The sequence below is a fragment of the Bos indicus genome, chromosome 1, assembly GCF_029378745.1.
Source record: "Bos indicus isolate NIAB-ARS_2022 breed Sahiwal x Tharparkar chromosome 1, NIAB-ARS_B.indTharparkar_mat_pri_1.0, whole genome shotgun sequence".
In the NCBI taxonomy this organism is placed as follows: Eukaryota; Metazoa; Chordata; class Mammalia; order Artiodactyla; family Bovidae; genus Bos; species Bos indicus.
In genome coordinates, this window is record NC_091760.1 from 51,009,426 (window position 1) to 51,036,861 (window position 27,436).

Genomic DNA, 27,436 nt, shown 5'->3' on the forward strand with positions numbered 1-27,436 from the left:
AAAATAAAAACATGTAAATAATTTAAGAATATATACTTTAAAAAATGTAGAAAGCATCACCAAAGTCTTTTAAACTTGCCCATGGATTTTTACCGTGTCTCTGCCATATAGTAAGCCCCCTACATACCAACCTTCAAGGTGAGACCTTTAGAAGATGTTAAGCTGGCATGCTGCCGTTCATGGGGTCGCAAAGAGTCAGACATGACCGAGCAACTGAACTGAACCTGTGTTCGCATGTCCACTCATGTAGGTTGGTTCATGCGTCTGGCATACATTGTCAGGTGTGTGCATCCTCTACAAGTGACCGTGCTTTTGTGTAGTTTACAGAGCACAGTAGTACAGTATCTTTATTTCAAGCCCAGGATGTCCAGATGCAGGCGTTAAAAGCAGTGGTGATATGGCTGGTACTACTGTACTTTTCAAAGTAAGGTACTGTAAGATTAAAAATGTTTTCTTTATTTTGTGTGTTTGTTTTTTTTTTAATGCACTGTTTGTGTGAAAAGTATTATAAAGCTATTACAGTACAGTACTATGTAGCCGATTGTGTTAGTTGGGTACCTCGGCTAACTTTGTTGTTACAAATGTGCTCTCGGAATAGAACTTGTTCCTATGTAGAGGACTTACTGCAGAAGGCAATGGCACCCCACTCCAGTACTCTTGCCTGGAAAATCCCATGGACGGAAGACTTCTCTCTAGGTGAGGAAATGTGGGCATGAAGTAAAATCTGAGAATGCTTAGTTTCACTTAACTAAAGAACTCAAAATTAGAGCAGGAGCACTGCTAAACTCTGCTGTGATTTAGCATTTTATCTGTGATGTTTTATCAAATCCCTGCCATTCTGAGTAAATGAATGCTTGACTCTCAATGATATCAGAACAGATTTTAATCAACAGTGGAGGGTTTGAATACTTCTGAATTTTCCAGGTGGAACTCTAAAGGAAAGCAAGTGCTCTTGAGCCAGTCTTCAATTCCAAGTGAGTTTAATTTAAGGGGTTAATATCACAAAGGATTGAGAAGTCACGCGCTGAAATAATAGTGGTCCTTTGAGAGGAGAATAAGAACATTGGTCTTCTCAAGGTGCTGAAGTGATGATGAGAGGTGTAAGTGTCCTCACATGCTATTAATGCGAAAAGCAAAGTATATTCAAGCTGAATTTGCAGTGTCCTTAACATGACAAGTTTATAGCCTCTCAGAGATTAACAGCCTGGCGGCCAAAAGTGCTTCTGTGTTACACACTGGAGCTTCACAAATGAAACAGATGCTTTTTGATGTAACCTGTGAGAATATTAATTTGTTCCCTTTTCCTGTTAATTGGCTTCTCACTGAATCAAGCAGTTAACCACTTTGGCTGAGAAATGGCATGCTGTAACATACCCTTTTCTTTGCCTCTTTTTAACATACACAGCAGATTACTAACAAAATAGCTACTTATACACATTGACCATGGCTAGCTGGAATGACCCATGGTGCTAGGCCACTTTGAAATGCAGATTGTTCTGCATTTCTCAAATCGCTGATCACTTTGCAGAACTTCCGGTGCATAGTTCACATTCAGCTACCTGACTCTGTTTACTTTGCTGATACTGTATACCAATTACTAAATCATTCTTAATTAAAAAAAAAAAAAAAAAAAGCCGAACAACTGGTAAGGAAGCAAACACGTTTATCGTCCTGGCCCACACCTGCTACAGTAAGAGGTGAAGGCAACTTGCTCACTTTCATTTCCCTTTCTTGTCCACAGAAGGATTGCTGAGATCTTGCCTGAGTATTTTTAGGTCTGTTTTTAATATCTAGTGTGTAGAGTGGGACTAATTGATGGATTATAACTGTCTATTCTTGTAAATTGTTAACTGACTGAGGGAAATTTTTTTTGTTCTCTGGCTTATGAATTCTCTCTGTGTGCAAAGAGAATATACCAAGTGTATTGTTCCCATTTCATAAGAGATTTGGGAAACATATAACCTTGAAAACGAAAGCTAAAACTTTCCCAAGCACAGAGTGCTGTATAAATGTTTAATGATGTTAGCACTGATTAAAAAGCCCAATAGAGATACATTAGTCTTGCTTTTGACCATCGAGTCTCCCTTATTTTGCAAGAAATTCCAGATAAATAATATTGCCAGTTGCTCTTGATTAAACATTCATACAAATAAGTACCTTGGTACTGCCGTTTTTGACTCGTGTCTGAATAGCCTTAGGGCCTAGGTGTCTGTGATTAACTTTAATTTTCAGCAAAGATAGCTTGCATTTTACATTGGAACATTTCTTCAGGGAAAAGTTCAGCTCTTTTTGAGAGTAATTTCAGCACTGTCACTGATATTCTGGGTAAGATGCTGCCAGATGTTCTATTTTAGGCCCCATATATTTACTCCCTAAACAAGCTAACACATGAGCTTTGCATAGTTACTGGAGGAGAAAGAAGGTCTGCAGTGAAGGGAGATTTGGGGATGAGAGTGGACCCTAAACTGTTGGGTGACAAGGAGGAGAGGATCTCCAGTGAAGAGACTGTTGCAGATGGGGGTGGCAGTTAGCCAGAGTTTGCAGCTCAAGGGTTTGGACGATTGAATTTGCCAGGCAGGAAGTTTTTCCAGAGAAAGAAAATGGATCCACCCAGCTCACAGCATCTTCCCAGAGAAGGACCCTCTAAAGATAGCCACCTGCATTTGATTTTTTTTTTTTTTTTTTTTTTTGTCTTTAAGCTAAGGAAACCTTGGAAATCTCTTTGAAGTGAAAGAACTTTTGCTTTATTTTTAGTAATCCATTAACTGAACACTTTGAAACTAATGAGCTGTGAAGATAATAATGTATGATATTTTCTCTCCAATTGCTACTTTTGATGATTGGTTCTCTTTTTTTCTTGTCTGGTCACTAACATTCTAATTCAATCTATCCTGTCCACTGAATCCCAGCCCTGCCAGGCTTCAACCTCAGGGATTTGAGAAAAGAAGGTGCAAGATTTACTCTTTTCTACCCTTCCTCTTCACATTTATGTTTCTGATTATTCAGTACTGGGACAGGGGAGGAAGCGTCAAAGGGAGCAAAGTTATTTTTGCTTCACAAGTGTTATTGTAGTGCATTTTTTACTTCCTCGATGTAGTAAGTCCCTAAATGTAAACTCTGCCATTAAATTAATGTCCAAGTTCTTTAGGAGGTCACTCACTAGGTTATTGTCTTTTATTTTTTTAATGGAGGTTGAATTGACAATATTAACTTCAGATGTTTGACATAATGATTTGATATTTTATATATTACAAAATGATAACCACTATGAGTCTAGTTACTGCCTGCCAGTATACCAAGTTATTATATCTCTGTGACTTATTTTATAATTGGAGGCTTGTACGTCTTCATCCCCTTCACCTATTTTGCCCATTCTTCCACCTCCGTATCCTCTGGTGAGTTTATTCTCTGTATCTGCGAGTGTGTTTCTGTTTTGTTTGTGTTGTGTATTGGAGCCTACATATAAGTGAAATCATATGGTATTTGTCTTTCTCTGTCTGATGTATTTCACTTAGCATAATACCCACTAGGTCCATCCATGTTGTTGCAAATGGCAAGAGTTCATTCTTTTTTATGGCTGAGTAATATTTCGTATACACCCCCCCCCCCCCCTGCCCCGCCATATCTTTATCCATTCATTTAGCACTGAGCACTTAGGGTGGTTTCATTCCTTGGCTGTTGTGAATAATGCTGCAGTAGACATGGGGGGGATGCATATATCTTTTCAAATTAGTGTTTTTGTATTCTTTGGAAAAATGCCCAGAAGTGAAATTGCTAGATTGTGTGGTAGTTTATTTTGAATTTTTTGAGGAGCCTCTATATTGTTTTCCATTGTGGCTATACCAATTTACAGTCTCACCAGTAGTGCCTGAGGTTTCTCTTTTTTCCACATCCTCAGCAACACGTTGTCTCTTGTCTGGTGTATGAGGTGCTATCTCATTGTGGTTTTGAGTTGCATTTCCTTCGTGAGTAGTGACATTGAGCATCTTTTCACGTACCTGTTGGCCATTTGTATGTCTTCTTCGAAACAATGTCTATTTATGTCCTATGCCCATTTTTATTCAGATTGCTCATTTATTTATTTTGTTGAGTTACATGAGTGCTTTGTATGTTTTGGTTATTACCTCTTATGGAATATATCATTTGCAGCTACCTTCTTCCATTCAGTGGGTTGCCTTTTTATTTCGCTGATGTTTTCTTTTGCTGTGTGAAAGGTTTTTAGTTTGATGTTGTCCCGTTTATTTTTGCTTTTGTTGCCCTTGCCTAAAGGAGACAGATCCAAAAAGAATATTGCTAAGACCAATGCAAAAGATCATACTGACTATGTTTCCTTCTAGGAGTGTCATGATTTCAGGTCTTCAATTTAAGTGTTTGACTGATCTTTATTTTTGTATATGGTGTATAAATGTAATCTACTTTCATTCTTTTGCATGCACCTGTCAGTTCTCTTTACTGTTTATTTAAGATACTGTCTTTTCTTCATTATATATAGAATCCTATATCCATTATATATTGCCTCCTTTATCAGAGATTAATTTACCATATAAGTGTGGGTTTACTTTCAGCCTATGTGTTCTGCTCCATTGATTTGTGTGTCTGTTTTGATGCCATGCTGCTTTGGTTACTATAGTGTTGTAGTACAGTTTGAAATCTGGGAGTGTGATACTTCCAACTCTATTGTTTATTCTTTAGGCTGCTTTGGCTATATGGGGTATTTTGTGGTTACATTAAGATTTTAGGATTATTCTATTTCTATTAAAAAATGCCTCAAGTATTTCAATAGTGATAGCATTGAGTCTATAGATTTCTTTGGGTAGTATGGATATTTCAAAATATTAATTCTTCTGATCCATGAGCATGCTGTATTTTTCCATTTATTTATATTGCCTTCAGTTTCTTTCATTAATGTGTTATAGCTTTCAGAGTATAGGTCATTCATATCTTGGTTAAATTTGTTCCTAGCTATTTTTTTAATGCAATTGTTAAATGGATTTTTCCCTAAATTTTTCCTTCTGATAGTTTTTAGTGTATAAAACTGAACAGATTTCAGTGTATAAATCTGTGTATTGTAGTGGTACAATGTGGTAATTATTTTGTAATATATAAAAATATCAAGTCACTCTGTCAAATAAATGATATTGTTTAGTTCTAATAGTTTTTTGGTGGAGTCTTTAGGGTTTTCTGTATATAGTATGTCGTGTACTAACAGTGGCAGCTTTACTTGTTCCCTTCCAAATTTTTATTTATTTACTTTTGGTTGTGCTGGTCTTTGCACGTGGGCTTTCTCTAGTTGTGGCAAGCAAGGGCTACTCTCTGTGGCAGTGCATGAGCTTCTCACTGTGATGGCTTCTCTTGTTGCAGAGCACAGGCTCTGGGCACACAGGCTTCAGTAGTTGTAGCGTGTGGGCTCACTAGCTGTAGCTTGCGGGCTCTAGAGTGCAGACTGAATAATTACGATGCACAGGCTTTAGTTGCTCCAAGGCTTTGGACTCTTTCCAGACCAGGGGCTGAACCTGTGTCCCCTGTAGGGACAGTGAGCATCTTTGTTTTATTCCAGATCTTAGGGGAAAAGCTTTCAGCTTTTTACCATTGAGTATGATTTAGCTGTGAGTTTGTTGTTTTGTTAATGTGGTGTATCACATTGATTTTATGAATACTGTATCAACCTTGGATCCCTGGAATAAATCCTACTTGCTCATGTGTGTATGACCTTTTTAATGTATTGTTGAATTCCATTTGCTAATATTCTGTTGAGAATTTTTGCATCCATCTCTATCAAGAATATTTGCCTGTAATCTTTTTGTCTGATCTTTGTCTGGTTTTGGTATAATGGTGATGCTGGTCTCATAGTATGGAAGTGGTTCCTTCTCTGATTATTTTTGGTACAATTTGAGAAAGATATGTATTAACTCCTCTTTAATGTTTGGTAGAATTCTCCTGTTAAGCCTTCTGGTCCTGGTCATTGCTTTCTGGGAGCTTCTGCTTTTTTCGATTACTGATTTAATTTCATTCCTAGTAATTGGTCAGGCCAGATTTTCTATTTTTTCTTCTTTTGATCAGTCTTAGAAAATTACGTTTCTAGGAATGTATCAGTTTTTTTGGTTGTACAGTTTGTTAGCATATCTTTGTTTGTAGTCTCTTATAATTGTACAATTGACTTTTGAAAACAGTGGTTTGAAATGCATGGGTTCATTTATATGTGGATTTCTTTCAATAATAAATACTACAGTACTACAAGACCCATGATTGATTGAATTTGTATGTGAAACCACAGATATGGAGGAATGATAAATAAGGAGGGCCAACTATAAGTTGTACACAGATTTTTCACTGTGTGGAGGGTCAGTACACTAACTCTTGCACTGTTCAAGGATTAATTTTATTTCTTCAATATCTTTGATACCTTCTGCTCTTCCATTTGTAATTTTATTTGGGCCCTCTTTTCTTGAAGAATCTGTCTGAAGGTTTGCCAATTTTATCTTTTAAAAGAACCACCTCTTAGTTTAATTGATATTATCTTTTTCTACTCGGATCTTTATTATTTCCTTGTTTCTACTAACTTTGGGGGATTATTTGTTTTTCTTTTCCTAATTCTTTAAAATGTAAAGTTATGTTCTTTGAGCTTTCTCTTATGTCTTGATTGATGTAGGTCTGAATTGCTATGAACTTTTCTCTTAGAACTGCTTCTGCTGTATCTCATAGATTTTGAAAAGTTGTATTTCTGTTTTCATTTTCAAGGTATTTTTTCTTTTCTGTTATGGTTTATTACAGGATATTGAATATAGTTTGCTGTGCTCTACAGTAGGACTCTGTTTATCTATTTTATATGTAGTAGTTTGTATCTATTAATCCCAAACTCCTAATTTATCCCTCTAACCTCCTTTAGCCTTTGATAACCATAAGTTTGTTTTCTATATCTGTGGGTCTGTTTCTATTTTGTGAAAGTGAAAGTCACTCAGTCATGTCTGACTCTTTATGACCCCATGGACTGCAGCACACCAGGCTTCCCTCTCCTTCATTATCTCCCAGATTTTGCTCAAACTCATGTCCATTGAGTTGATAATGCTATCCATCCATCTCATCCCCTGTCACCCCCTTCTCCTCCTGCCCTCAATCTTTCCTAGCATCAGGGTCTTTTCCAATGAGAGTGCTCTTTCCATCAGGTGGCCAAAGTATTGGAGCTTCAGCTTTAGCATCAGTCCTCCCAATGAATATTCAGGACTGATTTCCTTTAAGATTGATTGGTTTGATCTCTTTGCAATCCAACAGACTCTCTAGAGTCTTCTCCAGCACCACAGTTTCAAACCACAGCTTGAAAACATCACTCTTTGGAGCTCAGCCTTCTTTATGGTCCAATTCTCACATGCATATATAACTACTGGAAAAACCATAGCTTTGACTACACAGACCATTGTTGGCAAACTGATGTCTCTGCTTTTTAGTATGCTGTATAGGTTTGTCATAGCTTTTCTTCTAAGGAGCAAGCATCTTTGTATATCTTGGCTGCAATCACTGTCCATAATGATTTTGGAGCCTAAGAAAATAAAGTCTCCCACTGTTTCCATTTTTCCTCCATCTATTTTCCATGAAGTGATGGGATCAGATGACATGATCTTAGTTTTTTGAATATTAGGTTTTAAGCCAGCTTTTTCACTCTTGCCTATCACCTTCATGAAGAGGGTCTTTAGTTCCTCTTCCCTTTCTGACATTAGTGTGGTATCATCTGCATATTTGAGGTTGTTGATATTTCTCTCAGCAATCCTAATTCCAGTTTGTGCTTCATCTAGCCCCACATTGTGCATGATGTACTCTGCATATAAGTTAAATAAGCAGGGTGACAATATACAGCCTAGCTGGACACCTTTCCCAATTTTGAACCAGTTCATTGTCCCATGTCCTACTGTTGTTTCCAACTGTTGCTTCTTGGCCTCCATACAGGTTTTTCAGGAGGCAGATAAAATTGTCTGGTATTTCCACCTCTTTAAGAATTTTCCAGTTTGTTCTGATACACATAGTCAAAGGCTTTTGTGTAGTCAGTGAAGCAGATGCTTTTCTGTAATTCTCTTGTTTTTTTTTTCTATGATCCAACAGATACTGGCAATCTGATCTCTGGTTCCTCTGCCTTTTTCTAGATTCATCTTGAACATTTGGAAGTTCTTCATATACTGCTGAAGCCTAGCTTGAAGGATTTTGAGCATTACCTTGCTAACATGTGAAATGAGTACAATTGTGCAGTAGTCTGAACATTCTTTGGCATTACCCTTCTTTGGGATTGGAATGAAAACTGACCTTTTCCAGTCCTGTGGCCACTGCTGAGTTTTCCATATTTGCTGGCATATTGAGTGCAGCACTTTTAACAGCATCATCTTTTTAAGATTTGAAATAGCTCAGCTGGAATTTCATCACCTTCACTGGCTTTGTTTGTAGTAATGCTTTCTTACGCCCACTTGACTTCACACTCCAGGATGTCTGGCTCTAGATGAGTGACCACCCCATAGTAGTTATCCAGGTCATTAAGACCTTTTGTGTACAATTCTGTGTATTCTTACCACCTCTTTTTAGTATCTACTGCTTCTGTTAGGTCCTTACCATTTCTATCCTTTATTGTGCCCATCTTTGTATGAAATGTTCCCTTGGTATCTCTAATTTTCTAGTCTTTCCCATTCTGTTATTCTCCTGGATTTCTTTGCATTGTTCTTAAGAAGACTTTCTTATCTCTCCTGCTCTTCTTTGGAACTCTGCATTCAGATGGGTGTATCTTTCCCTTTCTGCTTTGCCTTTCAGTTCTCTTCTTTACTCAGCTATTTGTAAGGCTCCTCAGGCAACTGTTTTGCCTTGTATTTCTTTTTCTTGGGGATGGTTTTGGTCACTGCCTCGTGTACAGTGTTACAAACCTCCATCCATTAATCATTAGGGATTTGATTTAGGTTGTACCTGAATGGCCTCGTGGTTTTTCCTCCTTTCTTCAATTTAAGTCTGAATTTTGCAATAAGAAGCTCATGATCTGAGCTACAGTCAGCTCCTGGTCTTGTTTTTGCTGACTGTATAGAGCTTCACTGTCAATTTCTCCCTTTATTCCCTTTATGTCTGTTAACATTTGTTTTATATACTTAGGTGCTCCTGTATTGGGTGAATAAGTATTTCTGAATCTTCATATTGACCCCTTTATCATTATGTAATGCTCTTCCTTTTCTTATAATCTTCATTTTGAAGTCTGTTGTCTAATTTAAGTATTGCTATCTGAGCTTTTTTTTTTTTTTAAAAAACCTTAGCTTTCTTTTTGTTTTCGTTTACATTGAATACCTTTTCCCATCTTTTTACTTTGCCTTTGGGTGTCTTTAAACGAGTCATAAAGTGAGTGAAATGAGTCTCTTGTAGGCAGTGTATATGAGTCTTGTTTCCTTATCCATTCAGTCACCCTGTGTCTTGATTGGAGCATTTAGTCCATTGCTATCTAAAGTGATTATCAGTAAGTATATCCTTACTGCCATCTGTTAAATGTTTTTTGTTTACCTTTGTAATCCTTTTTTCTTCTTTAAATCTTCCTTTTTGTGGTTTGACTCTCTTTAATGTTATATAGGTTCCTTTATTTTTTGTGTATCTATGATACGTTTTTGCTTTGTGGTTACCGTGAGGTTCATGTCTGTCTATTTGTTTAAAGCTGGTAGTCACCTAAGTTTGAACACATTCTAAAAGGTTTAGGTTTTTTTTTTATTACCACATTACCTCCATATTTTATGCTTTTGACATCATATTTAATATCTTTTTATTTTTTATATCCCTTAACTCCTAGTAGTGATAGCTGATTTTGTCTTTTAACCTTGATACTCGCTATTTAAGTGGTTGATCCATTGCCTTTACTATGTATTTGCCTACCAGTGATAGAAACTTTTTTCCTTTTAAATATTTTATTATTTCTGGGTGTACCCTCTTCTCTTTTCCTTAAGATCCTTTAACATTTCTTGTGAGGCTGGTTTTAGTGGTGATGGACTCTCTTAAAAAGGTTTTTGCCTGTCTGGGAAATTCTGTCTTTAATTCTCAGTAATAACCTTGCCAAATAGAGAATTCTTGGTGGTAGTTTTTCTTTTTAGCACTTGAAATATATCATGGCACTTCTACTGAAAACTTGTGCTAAAAAATCAACTCTGTGGGGGTTCCCTTGTATGTTTTTTCTGTTGCTGCTTTTAACTTTTTTCCTTTTCACTGTTACTATCTGACAGAAAATATTCAGTGGCAGGGTTCCCTCATGCCTGGTCCAGTGGAATACAAATCATAGTCTTTTTGTACTTGGGGTATTGTGTTCTTGTGACAAGACGGCTCAGGGTCAGCTGCCTCAACAGGGGTCTGCTTGTCTTGTAAGAATATATATCCTCGCCCTGCAAACAGTGAGGCTCCTTCTCAGGTGATTCGCTGCCAGTCTCTCTTCACTGTCTTGTTTTCACTTTGCTCAGACACAGACGGCACATCAGTAAGTCCACTGTGTAAGCAGATACTCAGTGGAATGCAATGAGTTTCTTAATCTCTGTAATTGACTCTCTTCTGGACTTAACATTGTTTGGCTTGGGAGGGGTGGATTCAGTCAGTAACATCACACCCATTACTCCCTTCTCCCAGGCCAGCCCCTGAGTCCATCATCTTCTGTGTATATATCTTGAGGGCTGTGGATGAGAGTGCTGCTCCTAGAATGAGTCCTGCAGAGGTTTGCTAGGTGGGTTTTAGAATATGGAGGCATTTAGTTAATAGCTGTTGCTTTCAGTACTGGGGCTTTAGCCTCATTCTAGGAAAAGTCTTCTTCAACCTGTGGTTTAGTATGAAGAGACTAAAGGAACCCACTAATTATGCCACTTTTCTCTATATCCCAAAGACAAAGTTATTTGTTGTGCTTGAGCTAGATTTTAAACTTAAAAAAAAGTTTTCATCTATTGATGAGAGCTTCTGAATATTTGGTCTGGGGTGGGGGTGTCAATGTGGGAGAATGTAGCTCTTGAGGAAGCCAGAGTAACCATGGAGATTTAGCCACTATCGTCTCTAATCTCTACTTGCATTGTACTGGGCTTTGTGTACCAAGTACAGAAGAGCACATGATGATAGTAAATGTTTTATGTTAAAAAACTCAACTCTACAATTTGTCAACAGAATGTGTAGCTCATTACCTTTCAGAGTTATAAGTTTTCTCAGTTTAGCCAGAACAATCTTGTTCCTTTGTTGTCTACCTTTTGCTATATGATGTAACAGGATAGATCTGACATGCTTCTTTGCCATCTACTCTGCAGATCCTAAGAGATGAAATGGGGCTTAAGTTCTTTAAGGAATGCGGTAATTAGAACTGCCATTTATTGAGCATTCAATGGTACTAGACACATTTTAAGTTCTTTACAATACTGACTCACAAGCCCCCTATAAATCCTTTACTGTAGGTTTAGCTGCTATTCTTATTTTACTGATGAAGCAATGGATGCACAATGAGGTTAGGACACCTAAGGTCATATAACTTGGAGCAGAGGTAGGAACTGATCTTAGGCAGTCTGATTCCAGAGTTAAGATTCCTGCACTCTTAACCACTGTTACGTCATGGGAATGTGTGAGTAGTAGTTTCTTGGACATGTTTGTCATAAACTCTTTATGAAGAATTAAGTATTCTTAAGTTACTAAAAAAGAATAAATTTAAAAATTTATCTCTAAATTTTAAAATCTAGCTTTTGTGAATCTGATTTCTTACTAATTAATTTTGCTCCCCATCCATACAGTGAAGAAAAACTTAGGCTTCTACTGTAATCGCATTAGTGAGTAGACTTATCTATGTCCTGGTCCATGGATGAAGAAAGCACAATCAAAGAGATGGCACTGCATGCAGGGAGCTAGTTGCAGAGCTTTCAGAACTGTTTCCACTGTTGGCTGCTTAAGAGTGCATTTTCATCTATTTGAAGCATTTTGTTTAGTATGTGCTGGGCTCTATAGTAGGAGCTTGGGACATAGACATGTATTAGACATGCTTCCTCTACTACAGAAGTTCAGTCTAGCTGGGGCCATCTGTGGAATGAAGTAACTGCAAAAACCACACTATAAGCATTAGAATATGGTACTATGTGAGATGTAGACGATGACATGCTTAACTCAGACTGTGGGATAAGATGAGAAATGCTTCACAGAAGAAATACTTGAGGTAGATTTTAAAGAATGAGTTGGCTAGGCTGGAAAAGGGGAAAGGAACAGTCAGAAGAACTAGCAAGTATAAAGATGTAGAGCCTATGTGGACAGTTGCCAGCTCAGCAGAACTGAAGAGGGTCTAGGACAGGAGGTGAGTAGGAAAAGGAATGCAGACAAGGGATCTCTACCATAAAGTATTCAGGGGTTTTACATGGAGGCGGCACATTGAATTTGAATTTCAGAAACTTCAGTCTGCCTTGCATAGAGCCACAGAGGTCAATTACAGGCTATTAAAAATTCTAGGGGAGTCAAAATTAAGACCCCAAAGAGGGTGGTGGTAGTGAGGATGAAAAAGCAGCAAAAATAGGTAATTAAGAATACCACCCAAGTTTCTCTTGAAAATCAAGAGGGACATAAAAGAGAGGCCTGAAAATTAAATTTCCCTTTAGTTTATAGCCAGATTATAATTTGATGTGGCAATTCCTGTTAAATACACCCCAATCTCTAAGCATTTTCATGGATGTTATCATCTGAGTTCCAGCAAGTGATTCCTAACCTGATTCCTAGGATCTGAGACGCTGCGTGGCCCTTCACCTTCGGTCATCAAGGTGGCCTCCTAGTCCCTTCTGTGTTCCAAGCATCCTACTACTTGTCACCTTTGTCTAAATAACAAGTGTTCTATCATGTGTGCTGTTCCTGTTTGAAAAGCTTTATCTCCTGAGTTCTTAACAACAAAAACCTTATTTCTCTTTAGGCTAACAAAATGCTATTCAGTCTTATTATTTCTCTGACTTTTCAGAAGGAACATATCACACCCTACTTTGACAGTCCTAGAAGAGGCATGATGGTTGTTACATGCTTTAACGCTAAGTTCCTTGCATATATTAAGGGCCCAACATAGTTCTTCCGGGGCTTCCCTGTAGCTCAGCTAGCTGGTGAAGAATCCGCCTGCAATGCAGGAGACCTGGGTTCTTAGCACTTACCATATGTACATAATGCCAGTACAATGTGATAACTTCCGTACAGTGTTCTCTGTATTGGAATTATGTGCTTGCAGCTCCCATTTAATTATGTGTTCTTTGAAAGTATAGTTAGTTATTACTACTATGCATGTACCAGTGATTTTCACAACATTCTGTTATGGTTTCTGATATAAAAGCAGTTATTAACATGGTTTGTCTCCATTGTCCTCTCCCTGATATGTACTGGTCAGTGACAAATGATTAGAATAATCAAGAATTTAAAGAATATAAAGAACAGATGTTACTTTTAAGAAATATCAATTATATGGTATGTCATTAGAAGACAATCAGCTTTTCCCGAATTTGATATTTCTTACTCAGAGCCTTAATATAACTTTGACTTTTCAGTTCTAGGGCATGGGAGTAGCTTATCTATGTGAAATACCTTTAAATGATATGGTTTTGTTATTTAATAATTGAATCATTTGGGATGGGTACTTGATACAATGTTGACCATTAGCTCTGAATGTGAAGATAAAAAATACAACATAGAACTGCTCTGAAATGTTTGCATTCATTTGAAAAATAATATACCAACTCTGCTTTTGTTAACATTCATTTTATAAAATACCTTAAAAGAACAGATAAAATTGTACTGGAGTTTACATAATAACCAGAATTGAAAAAGGATGAATAAAATATAAATTAATTGAACACATAGCTATTTTGCCACATTAGACAAGTTTTAAAAAGGCATTAAAAATAAAATAGTAATTGAGAAGAAAACCCTTCACTCAACTGCTGTCATTTTCTGCAAACTCTTCCTAGAAGCACTAAAATTCCAGGTCAACAGGCAGTACCTGTATTGTTGAAAACATACTGTGATTTGCTTTCAAATCTGTCAGCATAAGAGAAAAAAAACTGAAAAATTTAACTGGGTTAGATAATTCAGTGCAAATTAAAGCTTCAAGTTGAAGATCTGAGAGGAAAAATAATGTCCAAACTGTAAGAAATGCTTCTGGAATTGAACAAGAGAAAAATTCACATTATGAAGAAATCTTTGCAAGTGTTCGTGTGTGTGGAATATTGAGTTAACCAATGGGCCCTCTGAGGTTCATGGGCAATTAGGGTTCTGTTATTAAGACTATTTGCAATACAGGCAAGGGAATATGGACGGGGAGGGGTCACCTTTATGGAAAGAAGTTCAAGTTGACCATAAGCTCTGCTGATTCAATTCTAGAAAATTTGGCCAGGATAGATATTATAGACATCAAAGGGGAAAGAGAGATTAATGATGGAGATAATTTACTGGATTATCTTTAAAGGTAAGTACTTCTGCCCCAGAATATGTTAGGGCACAGGGGAGAGCAGGTTAATGTTGGCCACGATCTGTTTTAATTATATAAATAGCATGTTGTACTGGCTTTAAAAATAATCATATTACCAAATTTTGAGAAATCAGAGGAATGTCAAACTTTGGATCACAGTGAAACCAAACCTGGATCATTTCCAGCCATTAATGGCTAGTCACTTTTATGATTAAAAACTGTGTTTTTAATTATTTCCTCAAAAAAAATCTTTTTTGAGTTAAGTAATAGGTAGCAGTAAGTTTTCAATGACAGTGTTTGATAGAAAGTTTCCACTCTTTCCATTCCATACAAATTTTTGATTTGGTCTTTTTCACGGGAAAACTAATGGTTGCTATTGAGAACTAGGTACAGAGAGATTTTCGTGCAGGCTAGTAAGTTTTCTTGCAAAACAGATTTTAAAAATTTCAGATCTAAACTTACTATGTTGTCACTATTTTTTTTCTCACTTTCATTGGAAATGTTCACTCATTTTTTAAGATTGTTTGAATGAGATTATACTATGCTTTCTAACACTCACATTTTACATCCTTCCCTGATCTATTAAGAATGTTATACAATGTTATCACAATGAAGTGGCAACTTTTGGCTTTTAGACTGTACCGAAGATCAGCAACTCATAAAACAAACAAACAAACCCAAAACACAGTGCTATTTCAGCATGACATCAGAAACTAATAAAAACAAATGAAAAATCATGATGCTGTAACATGGAGTTCATAAAGCGATGGAGAATTAGCCAATGCAATTTTTAAAAGTATAAAAAACTGCCCTCATATACTTACAGGAAGAACATTTAAGGCAAATTAAAAATTCTCTTCCAGGGACATGAACCAGCTCAGAATCAGATGAAGAAATTAAAACATGAGCACAAACTACCCAAGGCCTATGACTCCTCAAGGACCTCATGTTAGGAGACCAAGTTGTCAAGTCAGGGCACGTGTCAGCTCGCAAAGAAATGTGCTGCTTCCCTCCCCGGGTCAACACAAGGACTGTACAAGTCTTGACTTAGTTTCCTTTGGCTCTGCTACACGTTTGGTCACATGCTTTCAAATCCCAAAGAGGCACTCATTATCAGATGCATCTTTTTACATCACACTGTGTGAAGGTAAACGAGTAACAGAAATGTGCACAAACCCGCAGGCAGTACACATTTAGAAAACCACCTGTGGGTCAAGCATTTAACACAGACCTGGTTTTGTCTCAATTCTTTACTAAATAATAATTTAAAAAGACGACTGCCTGAAAATTCTGAAGCGCTGGTGGAAACCTTCCATGCTTTTGTCTAGCAGAGACACTTTCTGACCATCCAAAGTGCGGATAAAGGATAACAGAATACCACAATGCAATCACTTTGTGATGGTTTGTGCTTTAAGAACACAGTGCCTGACAGCACAGAGCACATCACAGGTGCCCAATAAATATCTGTAGGTTTAAAAGTAATAATGTGGTTTCTGAAGAACCTACTTTCATTTTGCAAAAAAGGCAAAACTATATAAATTTCTTTCACCTGACTGGATGGAACAACGTGGAGCAATGAATGAGACTCTAAAAATTAAATATGAACTCTAATTTGATGGTAGAAAATTATTAAGAATTTTGCAAAAAAAAAAAAAAAAAAATACAACGTTGCCACAGTAGCATTAGCACTTAACAGTGCATCAAAGATTTACTGTTTCCACTGCAAGATGAACTGGTTCCTAAACTTGTTAGGTACCAGAGTGTAATCACTCAAACAGGAAATGAAGTCTGTTCCACTTTGGGAAAGGTATGCTCATAATTTTATCTGAAAATTACTAATACACTTCTGGGAGATGGCCCTCTTACTCAGTATGCCTCATCGGTAATGCGGGCATAAATACCAAGGGACCTCGTGATCTAACTTTAGCATGGCGCTGTCATCTGCAAGTGTATTTCTCCCACCTCTGCAGTAGTTGCTTTCCAATATTTCAGGTTATTATTGTTTTTTTTCTTTTTATAGTCATTACACCTCGAGGATGACAAAGATGAGAGTGTGGAAGATTAACGATCACAAAACTTACACCAAAAAGGGAAGCTTGTCTATATTATATGAAAATCCCTTATAAAAGGCAGTTCATTAACCAAAAATGCTTTATACATTCAGATTTTCCCCATCTCTCAACAGTGATGGTTTCCAAAGAGAACACTCAGTAGTGAAGGCCACGCACTTGTTTTGCATTAGTTTGATACGCTGAAAATCAGAACCTTTAAAGCATCTTGTAAATGGGAGAAATGAAACTGGACCTGGGTAGGGGGCTGGGATGGGAGTGATCACAATGAATATGTGACTTCGCTGTTGACGCACACAGCAAGGGAGCTGGTGGGAAATGTTACAGCAGACCTGACCACTGCACAGAGGGTTGATCAAGAACACAGTACAGGTATCAACAAAAACCAAAAATCTGAAAACAAAAGTAAAAAACAAACTGCAACTTTGCCAACTTGTAAACAGGAAAAGCATTTCACAGATTCAAAGTTCAAGGGAAGTAAACGTTTTAAATTATTTTTGTCAGTTCAACCCTGATTTAAAAGTATGGCTAGCAAGAGGAAGGAAGCCGCAGCCCTTGGCATCCTGAGCAAGCAGCAGCTGTCTTCTGAGAAGCAGCCACTTCCAAGCCTCTCTTCTCAAAGATGCCACGTGAGGAGGAGAAAGCTTCTCTCTTGAATCCCGTCTCTTTCTCTCCACACGCCTGGGATAGTCAGCGATTGCTTCGCCTTCTGGTCTTTATGATCCTGGTTGCTATAGATTTAGACGTGGGGAGACTGGAGGGGGGAAGGCAAATTCCCGAAGGATGCTACGGGCCACTTCCACGTTATTCTGGGCTATCTCTAAGGCTCTTTTCACTTCTTCAAAGGCATAACCCTCTCCCATGAGTTTTGCAATTTTTGCATCGACATTTTCCAATGCTGCCTCAGGCCCGTGGGGTTTTCTGTGGTGAATTTCTGGTGCAGTCCTGCGGGGTCGTGGTTTAGGAGGTCTGGCTGGTGCTTGTGAACCATCTGAGTGGATTTTAAAGAGAAGTATTTAAATAAAGAGATAAAAAGAAAGACATTATACATCAGTAGGATTTCATTATTTTATATTAAAACAGTTTTTCATTGTTTCTACAAAAACCATTTTTATATACTGTGGTTGAATAGGTTATATTGTGTCTACTTTGAATGTCGGGAAAACAAAGGTAAGGTGTGTTGGAAATTTGAGAAATTAGCACAAATGTCTTCCCACTTCTACATATTATTCTTTAAATCAGATGAAATAAAAGATATAGAAGGAAAAAAAAATAACTGAAAAAGAAAAGCTTTCACTCTGGCAATACAGTAACCCTTCTCTACTATGGTGGAGATAATTTCCTGGGAAGTTTCTACTGAAAGAAACTGTTACAAGCTCAATGATATTCCTGCTAGAACATCCCCATCAGGTCCTACGTCCCACCCCATGTCATAAGCAAGACTTCTGAGAAATACGCTTTGCAGCATATTTTTCCAGTTAGAATGCTGGAAAGTGAGGCCTTACTGATGCTGGGGGGAAATAATGAAATAGCAGATGCTTTCAGACAGCCGTTAGTCAATAGGTTGGTGCTTTGCTGAAATACTTCATCCAGATTCCAATGTAGAAAGCTTAGCTTGGAAAAAAAAAAAAAAAGCAAAGCCAGCAGAAACAGTGGAGAACTGGGTTCCAGGTCAGTCTCTTGGTATTCGTTTCCCAAAGTTAAACCAAATGACACTGGTGTCCAAAAATGGAAAGTAATCTCATTAAGAACAAAGAAAATATAGGCCACCACCATGCAGATCACCAGGAAGTGGGCCAGTAACTTAAGGGGGCACTTTTATCACAGATTTCCATTTATCTGTACATGGTATGTACTATCAAAAGCCTAGATTTTAAAAAGAGATTAAAAGTTGTCTTAAACCCATAAATGTTTGATGGCATAAATTTGACAAGACAGACATCAATATTTATTTAATCCCTTTTTTCTTAGATGACTGACAAGTGCAACATTCAGGGACACAGTTAAACAAACGAAGAAGTGAGGCTAGAACACAAATGCCTCATGACTCCTGTGCTCGTCCTGTCCTTCCTCATCTCTACTCCGCCAACTTTCCTGATGGCGTCTGCAAACACTGTAAGCTGATATTTTCAATAATAAATGTAAATCTGAGAATCATCTGATACATTATTTCACATTTTCTCAAAAGTATATTTGTCTGAGAAGGTAATAAAAAAAAATTCTATTTGCAATTCTAGCACTATCAACATACACAAAAGCTTCCAGGATGAAAATATTTAGTTCTACACAAAATTGGATGATAGTCTTATTTTTGTTTCTTTCTTACAGAATAATATCTAGTTTGAAAAAATATTATAGCTATAGATAAAGCTCATTCTACTTAGACATAAGAACACACATTAGTTTCTGGTTCTTGGTAAAGTCTGCTGTTTTGTGTATCTGCAACTAAACATCTCAAATTATTATGGTCTAGTAAATTGCACTTCTTACTGTTGAGGTTTCATTTATTTTTCTATTAAGTATTTCCATTAATGTCATGCAGAGATGGACAATAAATTATGCTTCTAATCCCTTCCAAAAAACTATTAAAGATTCTAGCAAGACTTCCTTTAATCAGTTACCACGGAATTTATACATTGAAATACTGTCTGTTCTGGCTTATTTTTCGGTGTGAAAAGGACCTAGAATTAAATACAAAGTTAAATTCCTTGTAGTTTTTGAAGAATTTTTCCAATACTGTTCTTTTATTCCTGTCTACAATACTGAGAAAGGCACATGACTATGAAGCATTTTTGATAAGTATAGCTGTGTAGACTACTCAACTGGGAAAGATGCTGTAACAGCAAGACATCTCATGGTATAATAAAAAATTAAGTTTTAGAACTTTTAGATTTTAGACTTAATAAACACATGTCTTTGATCTCAGTAGATGACTCTAAAAAATATGACATCTATCACCAAGAAAATCCCCCAAGAAATCTATTCGCTCTATGAAGCTGCTGTAGGTTAATACTGGCCACATGTAATGGGAACATGCAGATGATAATTTTTTCTTGAGAAAGTTATTCTCTTCTTAAAAAATCATAAGAACTAAGCATAATTCAGGAAGCCCAAGTTAGGTTAAACCAAATGTTAGGGAAAATGAAACACCCTACAAAATGATTAAATTAAAACTAGAGGAGTTAAGGTATCTCTGGTCTATTTCAAATATCAATAGATATGATATTTGAGGAAATGATTCAAACCACTTGTGGAAAGAATCACAATAGATTTTGGATATATTTTCAGTAAAAAGGACAAACCTCCGAAGTAAAGATTAGTGCGTCCACAAATACATTTTTTTTTAAAATACAAAACTCTCGTATATACCGGCTTATTTAACCCTAGTCCTCGCCACCCTAACCTGACATGTCTTTGGAATCTTACAGATGCCCTGAGTTGAACAGTATCATGTATTAGAGCCCATGAATGGAAGTAAGTGGAAGATATGTTGTGACTTTTTGCCACCTGTTATATATAAATTTCTATTTATTGCTGAATATTTTATTCAATTTGGAATTTAATTTTTTGTTTGACTGCTTTATTGTATAGTGTAGCTCTGCACCAGCAACTGACAGCTACAACTTTTCCAGGTGAGGATGTCAATGAGGAGCACCACTCAGAGACTTAGATTCATCTCTGCTTGGCCACTAAGATTTAGAGTGACTTGCAGCTAAGTAAGCAGTTTGCTTTTATAATTCTCACTCTGCAAATATACTTTTTTGTCTCCATTTTTAGAGGTGTAACTTATCTCTTCTCAGGGAGTATATGAATTAATGTAATGCTTGGTGTATGTGCTGAGGAGACTTTGAGAAAGAGAAGACAATGAATTCACATCTGTAATGGTAACCACTGTACTCAAATGCTGTATAGAAGAGCAATTACTATAAATCAATAGGGATTCAAGTGTGGAACAGGAAAAAAAAACCTTGGAATTTATAGTGAGCTCTTATAAACTTTTAAGCAAGATACCAACAAGCAAGATCTCTTACAACTTGAAGTGTAACCTTTAAGAATAAAAAAAAAAAAAAATGTTAAAAAAGCTTCATGCTGATGATTATATCACATCACTTAAAGCCAACCCCTCTCTCTAGACACCTCTTCCTAAAATTCATGGGCTTCAGCCTTCTCTGTCCCCACTTCTTTCTCACAGTGTCTAAAAGAGGAAACACCAGGTCCTTACATTGGAATGTGTAGATGAAGGAAAGGAGCAGATGAACCCATCTTAGAGTTCCCTCAAAGGAGTTATGTTGTAGTTTTGTAGTACACTGGAATGACTGTGAATTTTACAAGCTCTGTGGGGATTTCTGTACCTGAATACATGTATACTTAAAAATGTGATTGGAAACACATGTGTTTATTCTGGGGTCACTGTCCATGCTCATGGTATTTTTGAACTCCTAGGAGCAAGGGCAACAATATCCAAGTAAGTGCAAGAAGATGAGGAGCCACCAGATACAAACAGTACATCTTCCTGGTCACTAGTTTTACTCAAGGATATGAGAGACTTAAACGTTTTTAAAGATGGAAATGTAGACATACCAAGTAAAAAGTAAAATTTGTAGACATTTTTGAAATAACAAAGATTTTTAAGGCAATTCCCTGCATGTGACTGTCCACTTTTAGTTAAAGACGTAATCCCCTTGTCATTCAGAGTTAGCTCTTTGGTGGGGAAAAAGATTTGAGAAGTGCTAGTGTGAGACTATATCAAAACGATGGACTATCATACAATAATTTAAAGTGATGTTGACATTTCAAAAAAAGTTTAATGATGTGTAAGAAAGGTATGATACTATATTATACTGTGGAGTATGATTTCCACTGTGTGAATGTGTGCATGGTCAACCATTAGAAAGACGGGCTCCAAAATGGCAATACTGTTTCTATTGATGACATGGTTCCAGGTGACTTTTGCTTCTTTAAATTCTACTTTATTCTCTAATGTCCATGTACTACTTTAATAATTTTAAACAAAGCTTAAGATTCTGTCTACTGTGCTTTTTACAAGTCTGAATCTTAAAGAATCTTGAGCTTCTTGAGCTTTTTAAACTCAAGAATCTTAAAAAAGTACAGAAAGCACACAGTAGCTCCCTAAAGTCATGTGATCATAATGCAGTTTTGAAATCTCTCCTACAATTTTAGATTTCTTAGTACCCTCTTTCTTCGCTACTGTTTTTGATTTTTCTAATTGGTATCTCCAAACTCAGCTTAGCAATCATTATTATATGAATGGGTGAGTTAAGTTTTTAAACCTAACAATATAAATGGCTGCATACTTACTGAGTCAAATCCTATCATTTACTAGCTTTGAGACCTTGGGTACATTACTAAACATTGCTGTCTCTCCCCCATTTAAGTTATGGCTAGATCTTTATCCCATAATAAAAACTACTGAAAATATATTAAACTAAATTCTGTTATCTATATTTAAAATTATAGGTGCTAAACTGTACATAATCTTTTTTAAAGTTTGAGATATAATTCTAAGATTATTTTAGTAATTCACTGACAACACTTGGGATGGACATGAAGAATCTTGGAATACATATTTGTTCATGTATAACAATACCTGAGTATTAAAAATAAATAACTCATTAAGACATAAATCTCATTTTATTATTGACACATAAGTTGGATCAATTATTTCTGAAACTCATTATGTAAACTTGAATTGCTACCACTATCGATATACTCTCTAATTTTAGAAGGACATGTTTTAGATACACAGTTTTTACTAAATTACAAATATCTTCACATACACTATAGTAGGTAATTATGATTGTTAAAAACAGAGCCTAGGTTATAACTTTTTTAATACATTCAGAAAATTGTTATAGAAGTATTAGTATTATGTTTGTAAGAAAAACAACACTATGTTCTGTGGTTTTAAACCTGAAGCTGTGTATAAGGAAAAACATTTTAGGTAGCTGAACTAAAGTAAAACTCTATAACACTGCAATTTCCTTTGTTGGAACATAAAACCTTAAAAACACTATCTTAAAACATCTCTAATAACAATACACAATTCCAACTCTTATGTGAAATGAAGCCATAGTTTCCAATTGAGGTCTTAATATAAAATTCATTCAACATCTGATCACTTTTCCTTTAAGCTAATGAAGGAAAAGTAGTACTGGAATCAATTCCTTCTATGAGACATCCTTTACTTTGCAGGTATACTTGGTAATAATATCTGTTACAAACACATTTAATACAAGTCATGTGCTGAAATTCTAGCATTAAGTGTTGCCTTAAATGTCCTTCTAAATACTAAGAATATTAAAAAGCTCAGCTGTACTCATCAGCATGAGCAAAAACACATCATCATTATGACTTTGTATTCTGTCAGCTGGATTCCCTGGGTTTTTAAAGAATGGTATTCAAACTGTAGCACATATGTGTTACAACAAGAGAAAAGCGAACTGAAAAATGTGTAAAAGCTCCTGCATAGCTAGTATAGACATGAACCCCACGTGAAGAAATAAGCAGATTATTAGCAAAATAATAATTCTGCTAATATATGTCACCCATATACAGGTATATATGAATTTAACACAAGCTGGTAAAATCCACTTATTAACTATCATTATAACATATTCATATCATTAAATACTGTTAGATCTAAAAACTTTAGAGAGTTATAAACTTTTGGAGGGGGAGGAATAAAACATTTGGAAGGCTCTTTGTATATGAAGACATGCACACATCTTTTTTAGGTAAGTGTATAAGGAAAATACTTTTAAATCAATTAAAATTTTGGAATTAGAAATATTCTTTTCATAAAGTTTATAAATATAAATTGGTCACCATCAACTAGACCACCATAAAAAACAGAAATGGAATTTATAAGATGCAGCAAATTATACTGGAATCCTCAACAGTCATCTTAAAAAGGCCTTAATGGTATAAAAATGCTACTGCAAAATAAGTGCTGTTAGTATCCCAAAGGCACGTATCATGCAGTCTCAAATTTTTGATGGAAAGATCTAATCCAGAAGGCAAGCTAAGTCCCTCTCCTAGTATGAAATAAACTAGTGGACAGCTTGGTAGCCCTGTGAAGGAGCATGTGAACAAGTATCTTGCTAGAAAAAAAGTATCTTATTTTCCGTAGTTTGACTGTGTTTGTAAAGAGAGTTCAAGGAGTCAGTTAAAATATTTGATGTTACAGCTAGCTGAGACCCTCAAAGTAATATCAAGACTAGTTTTTCCACTCAGGTAAAAAGCCAGTTCAGGCTTCTGGTAAATGCCTATCTGGGGATGTTTCAACGGGTTTGTCACTCAGAGTTCTTCCTTGAAATTTCTACCAGTTGAAATCATATATGTAAATGATGTTATTCTGGGCTCAATAATACCTGCATGCTATGGTGTAAACTATAAAGTTGTGAAAATAGAATGTTTAGGCCACAATCCTTTTTGTAACTTGAGAATATGTTTCTGTTAATACAGAGCTGGTGATACAGAATGTTATTTTTAAATCAGTCAAGGCACTGTTCTCAAAGTTGTACTTTAACATCTCAAGGAATTTGCTTTATTTTCATATATATATATATGCTGCTAAGTCACTTCAGTTGTGTCCGACTCTGTGCAACCCCATAAATGGCAGCTCACCAGGCTCCCCCATCCCTGGGATTTTCCAGACAAGAACACTGGAGTGGGTTGCCATTTCCTTCTCTAACTATATATATATATATATGTGTGTGTGTGTGTGTGTGTGTGTGTGTGTGTGTGTGTGTGTGTGTGTGTGTGTGTGTATATATATAGTTAGATACTGTCTTTCCTGACTTTCACATTTTTCTATCATTCTGGAAATCTTCCCTTTCAACTGAAAATAGTGTTTCAGTGGGTATCCATGGATATATCTGAAATATTGGACTGGCTAGAAGTAAACTGGTAAAGACAGCATGGACCAAAATTTGAAAAAGTTAGTAAAATTTTCCGAGTTATATTCAAGTGTGAAAACTTATGAAACTACAGAGGGATTTTTATGTATCTCCCATGCGTGTCATCAAGTACAGAGCTATTGTGTTAGTAATTCTCAAAGCAGCTATCTACCTTGATTGGATGTTACAGAATGGACAACCGCTCACTATTAACAAATCTGTGAGCTGATATTTGAGCTTGAAAGCAAACTGAATTCAACAATACATTAAAAAGGATCATACATCATGATCAAGTGGGATTTATCCCAGGATTGCAAGGATTTTTCAGCATCCATAAATCAATTTGATATATATCACATTAACAAGCTAAAGACTAAAAACCATATGATCATCTTGATACAGAAATGCTTTTGATAAAATTCAACATCCATTTCTGATAAGAACTTAGGCATATAGGGAACATACCTCAACATAATGAATAACATACAGGGCAAACCCATTATGAACATCATACTCAACAATGACAACCTGAAAGCATTCTAAGATCAAGAATAAGACAAGGCTGCCACTCTTGCCACTTTTGTTCACAATAGCTTTGGCAGTCGTAGCCACAGCAGAGAAGTAAAAAAAAAAAGGAATCCAAATTAGAAAGGAAGAAGTAAAAAAAAAAAACAAAAACCTGTCACTTTGGAAGACAGCTTGCTATTATACACAGAAAATTGTAAAGATGCCACCAGTAAACTACTAGAGCTTGTTAATGAATTAGGTAAAGCTGCAGGATACAAAATTGATATACAGAAATCTGTTGCATTTCTATACATTAATAAAGTATCAATGAAATTAAGATAACAATCCCATTTACTGTCACAACAGAAAGAATAAAATACCTAGGAATAAACCTACCTAAGAAGGCAAAACACATACTTTGAAAACTATAAAACACTGATGAAATAAATTGAAGGTGATGTAAACAAAAAGATATATTCTGTTCTTGGATTGGAAGAATAAATATTGTCAAAATGACTATACTACCCAAAGCAATCTACATATTGAATGCAATTCCTATCAAATTACCAATGGCACTTTTCAGAGAAGAAATAATTTTGAAATTTGTATCAAAACACAAAGGACTTTGAGTAGTCAAAACAATCTTGAGAAAGAAGAATGGAGCTGGAGGAATCACCTCCTGACTTCAGACTATACTACAAAGCTACAGGAATCAAAACAGTACTGTACTGGCACAAAAACAGACAACAGGAATCAATGAATAGGACAGAAAGCCCAGAAATAAACCCACACACTTATGGTCAATCTCTAACGAAGGAGGCAAGAATATGCGATGGAGAAAAGACAGTTTCTTCAATAAGTGGTGTTGGGAAAACTGGACAGTTGTATATAAAAGAATGAAATTAGTAGCATATACAAAAATAAACTCAAAATGAGTTTAAAGACCTAAATAGAAGACAGGTATTATAAAACTAGAGGAAACCAAACAAGGGATTAACTTCCAAAATATATAAACAATTCATCCAGATCAACTTTTACAAAACACAAAAAATGGGCAGATCATCTAAAGAGACACTTTCCAAAAGAAGACATACAGATGGCCAAGAGGCACATGAAAAGATGCTCAACACTGCTAATTATTAGAGAAATGCAAATCAAAACTACAATGATATATCACCTCACACAGGTTAGAATGGCCATCATCAAATGTCTACAAACAATAAATGCTGGAAAGGGTGTGGAGAAAAAAGGACCCTCCTACACTGTAGGGGAGGATATAAACTGGTACAGCCATTATGTAGAACAATATAGAGATTCCTTAAAAAATGAAAAATCAAGTTACCATATGATCCAGCAACCCATTTCCCAGGGATATATCTGGAAAAGCTAAAAAAATTCAAAAACATACACGCACCCCAGTGTTCATAGCAGCACTATTTAAAGTAGCCAAGATATGGAAACAACCCAAGTGTCCATCAATAGCTGAATGGATAAAGAAGAGACTATATATACACACATACATACATACAGTGGAATATTATGTAGCTATAAAAAAAGAATGAAATAATACCACTTGTACCAACATGGATGGACCTAGAGATTATGATACTAAGTGAGGTAAATCAGACAAAGACAAATATCATATGATGTCACTTATATGTGGAATCTGAAAAAAGTGATATAAATGAATCTATTTATGAAACAGAAACTCACAGACATAGAAAACAAATTGGTGTAAAAGGGGAAAGGAGCAGGGAGGGATAAATTAGGAGTTTGGGATTAGCAGATATATAGTACTACATATTGGAGAAGGCAATGGCAACCCACTCCAGTACTCTTGCCTGGAAAATCCCATGGATGGAGGAGCCTGGTGGGCTGCAGTCCATGGGGTCGCTAAGAGTCAGACACGACTGAGTGCCTTCACTTTCACTTTTCACTTTCATACATTGGAGAAGGCAATGGCAACCCACTCCAGTGTTCTTGCCTGGAGAATCCCAGGGACGGGGGAGCCTGGTGGGCTGCCATCTATGGGGTCACACAGAGTCAGACACGACTGAAGTGACTTAGCAGCAGCAGTACTATATATATAATAGGTAAAAAACAAGGTCCTACTGCATGGTACAGGGAACTATATTCAGTATGTTGTAGTAACCTATAATGGAAAAGTATCTAAAGATGAATATATATATATACACACACACACACACACACAGATATACTATATATACACAGTACACATATATACACATACAAAAAAGATCTTCACAACCCACAAGATTATGATGGTGTGATCACACACATAGAGCCAGACATCCTGGAATGCGAAGTTAAGTAGGCCTTAGGAAGCATCACTACAAATAAAGCTAGTGGAGGTAATGGAATTCCAGTTGATCTATTTCAAATCCTGAAAGATGATGCTGTGAAAGTGCTGCACTCAATATGCCAGCACATTTGGAAAACTCAGCAGTAGCCATAGGACTGGAAAAGGTCAGTTTTCATTCCAA

The 27,436-nt window shown here is 36.3% G+C and overlaps 1 protein-coding gene across 9 annotated transcripts in view; it reads right to left on the bottom strand.

The window, feature by feature from the left end:
- Positions 1 to 13,664: 13,664 nt before the first annotated feature.
- Positions 13,665 to 27,436, bottom strand: part of CBLB (Cbl proto-oncogene B) — a 225,916-nt gene continuing 212,144 nt past the window's right edge. For all 9 annotated transcript variants that reach the window (XM_070787231.1, XM_019974609.2, XM_019974545.2 and 6 more), the window contains one exon: positions 13,665 to 17,497. In XM_070787231.1, coding sequence (XP_070643332.1) covers positions 17,238 to 17,497 — 260 coding nt within the window. In that variant the 3' untranslated portion in view covers positions 13,665 to 17,237. The remainder of the gene's footprint in view (positions 17,498 to 27,436) is intronic.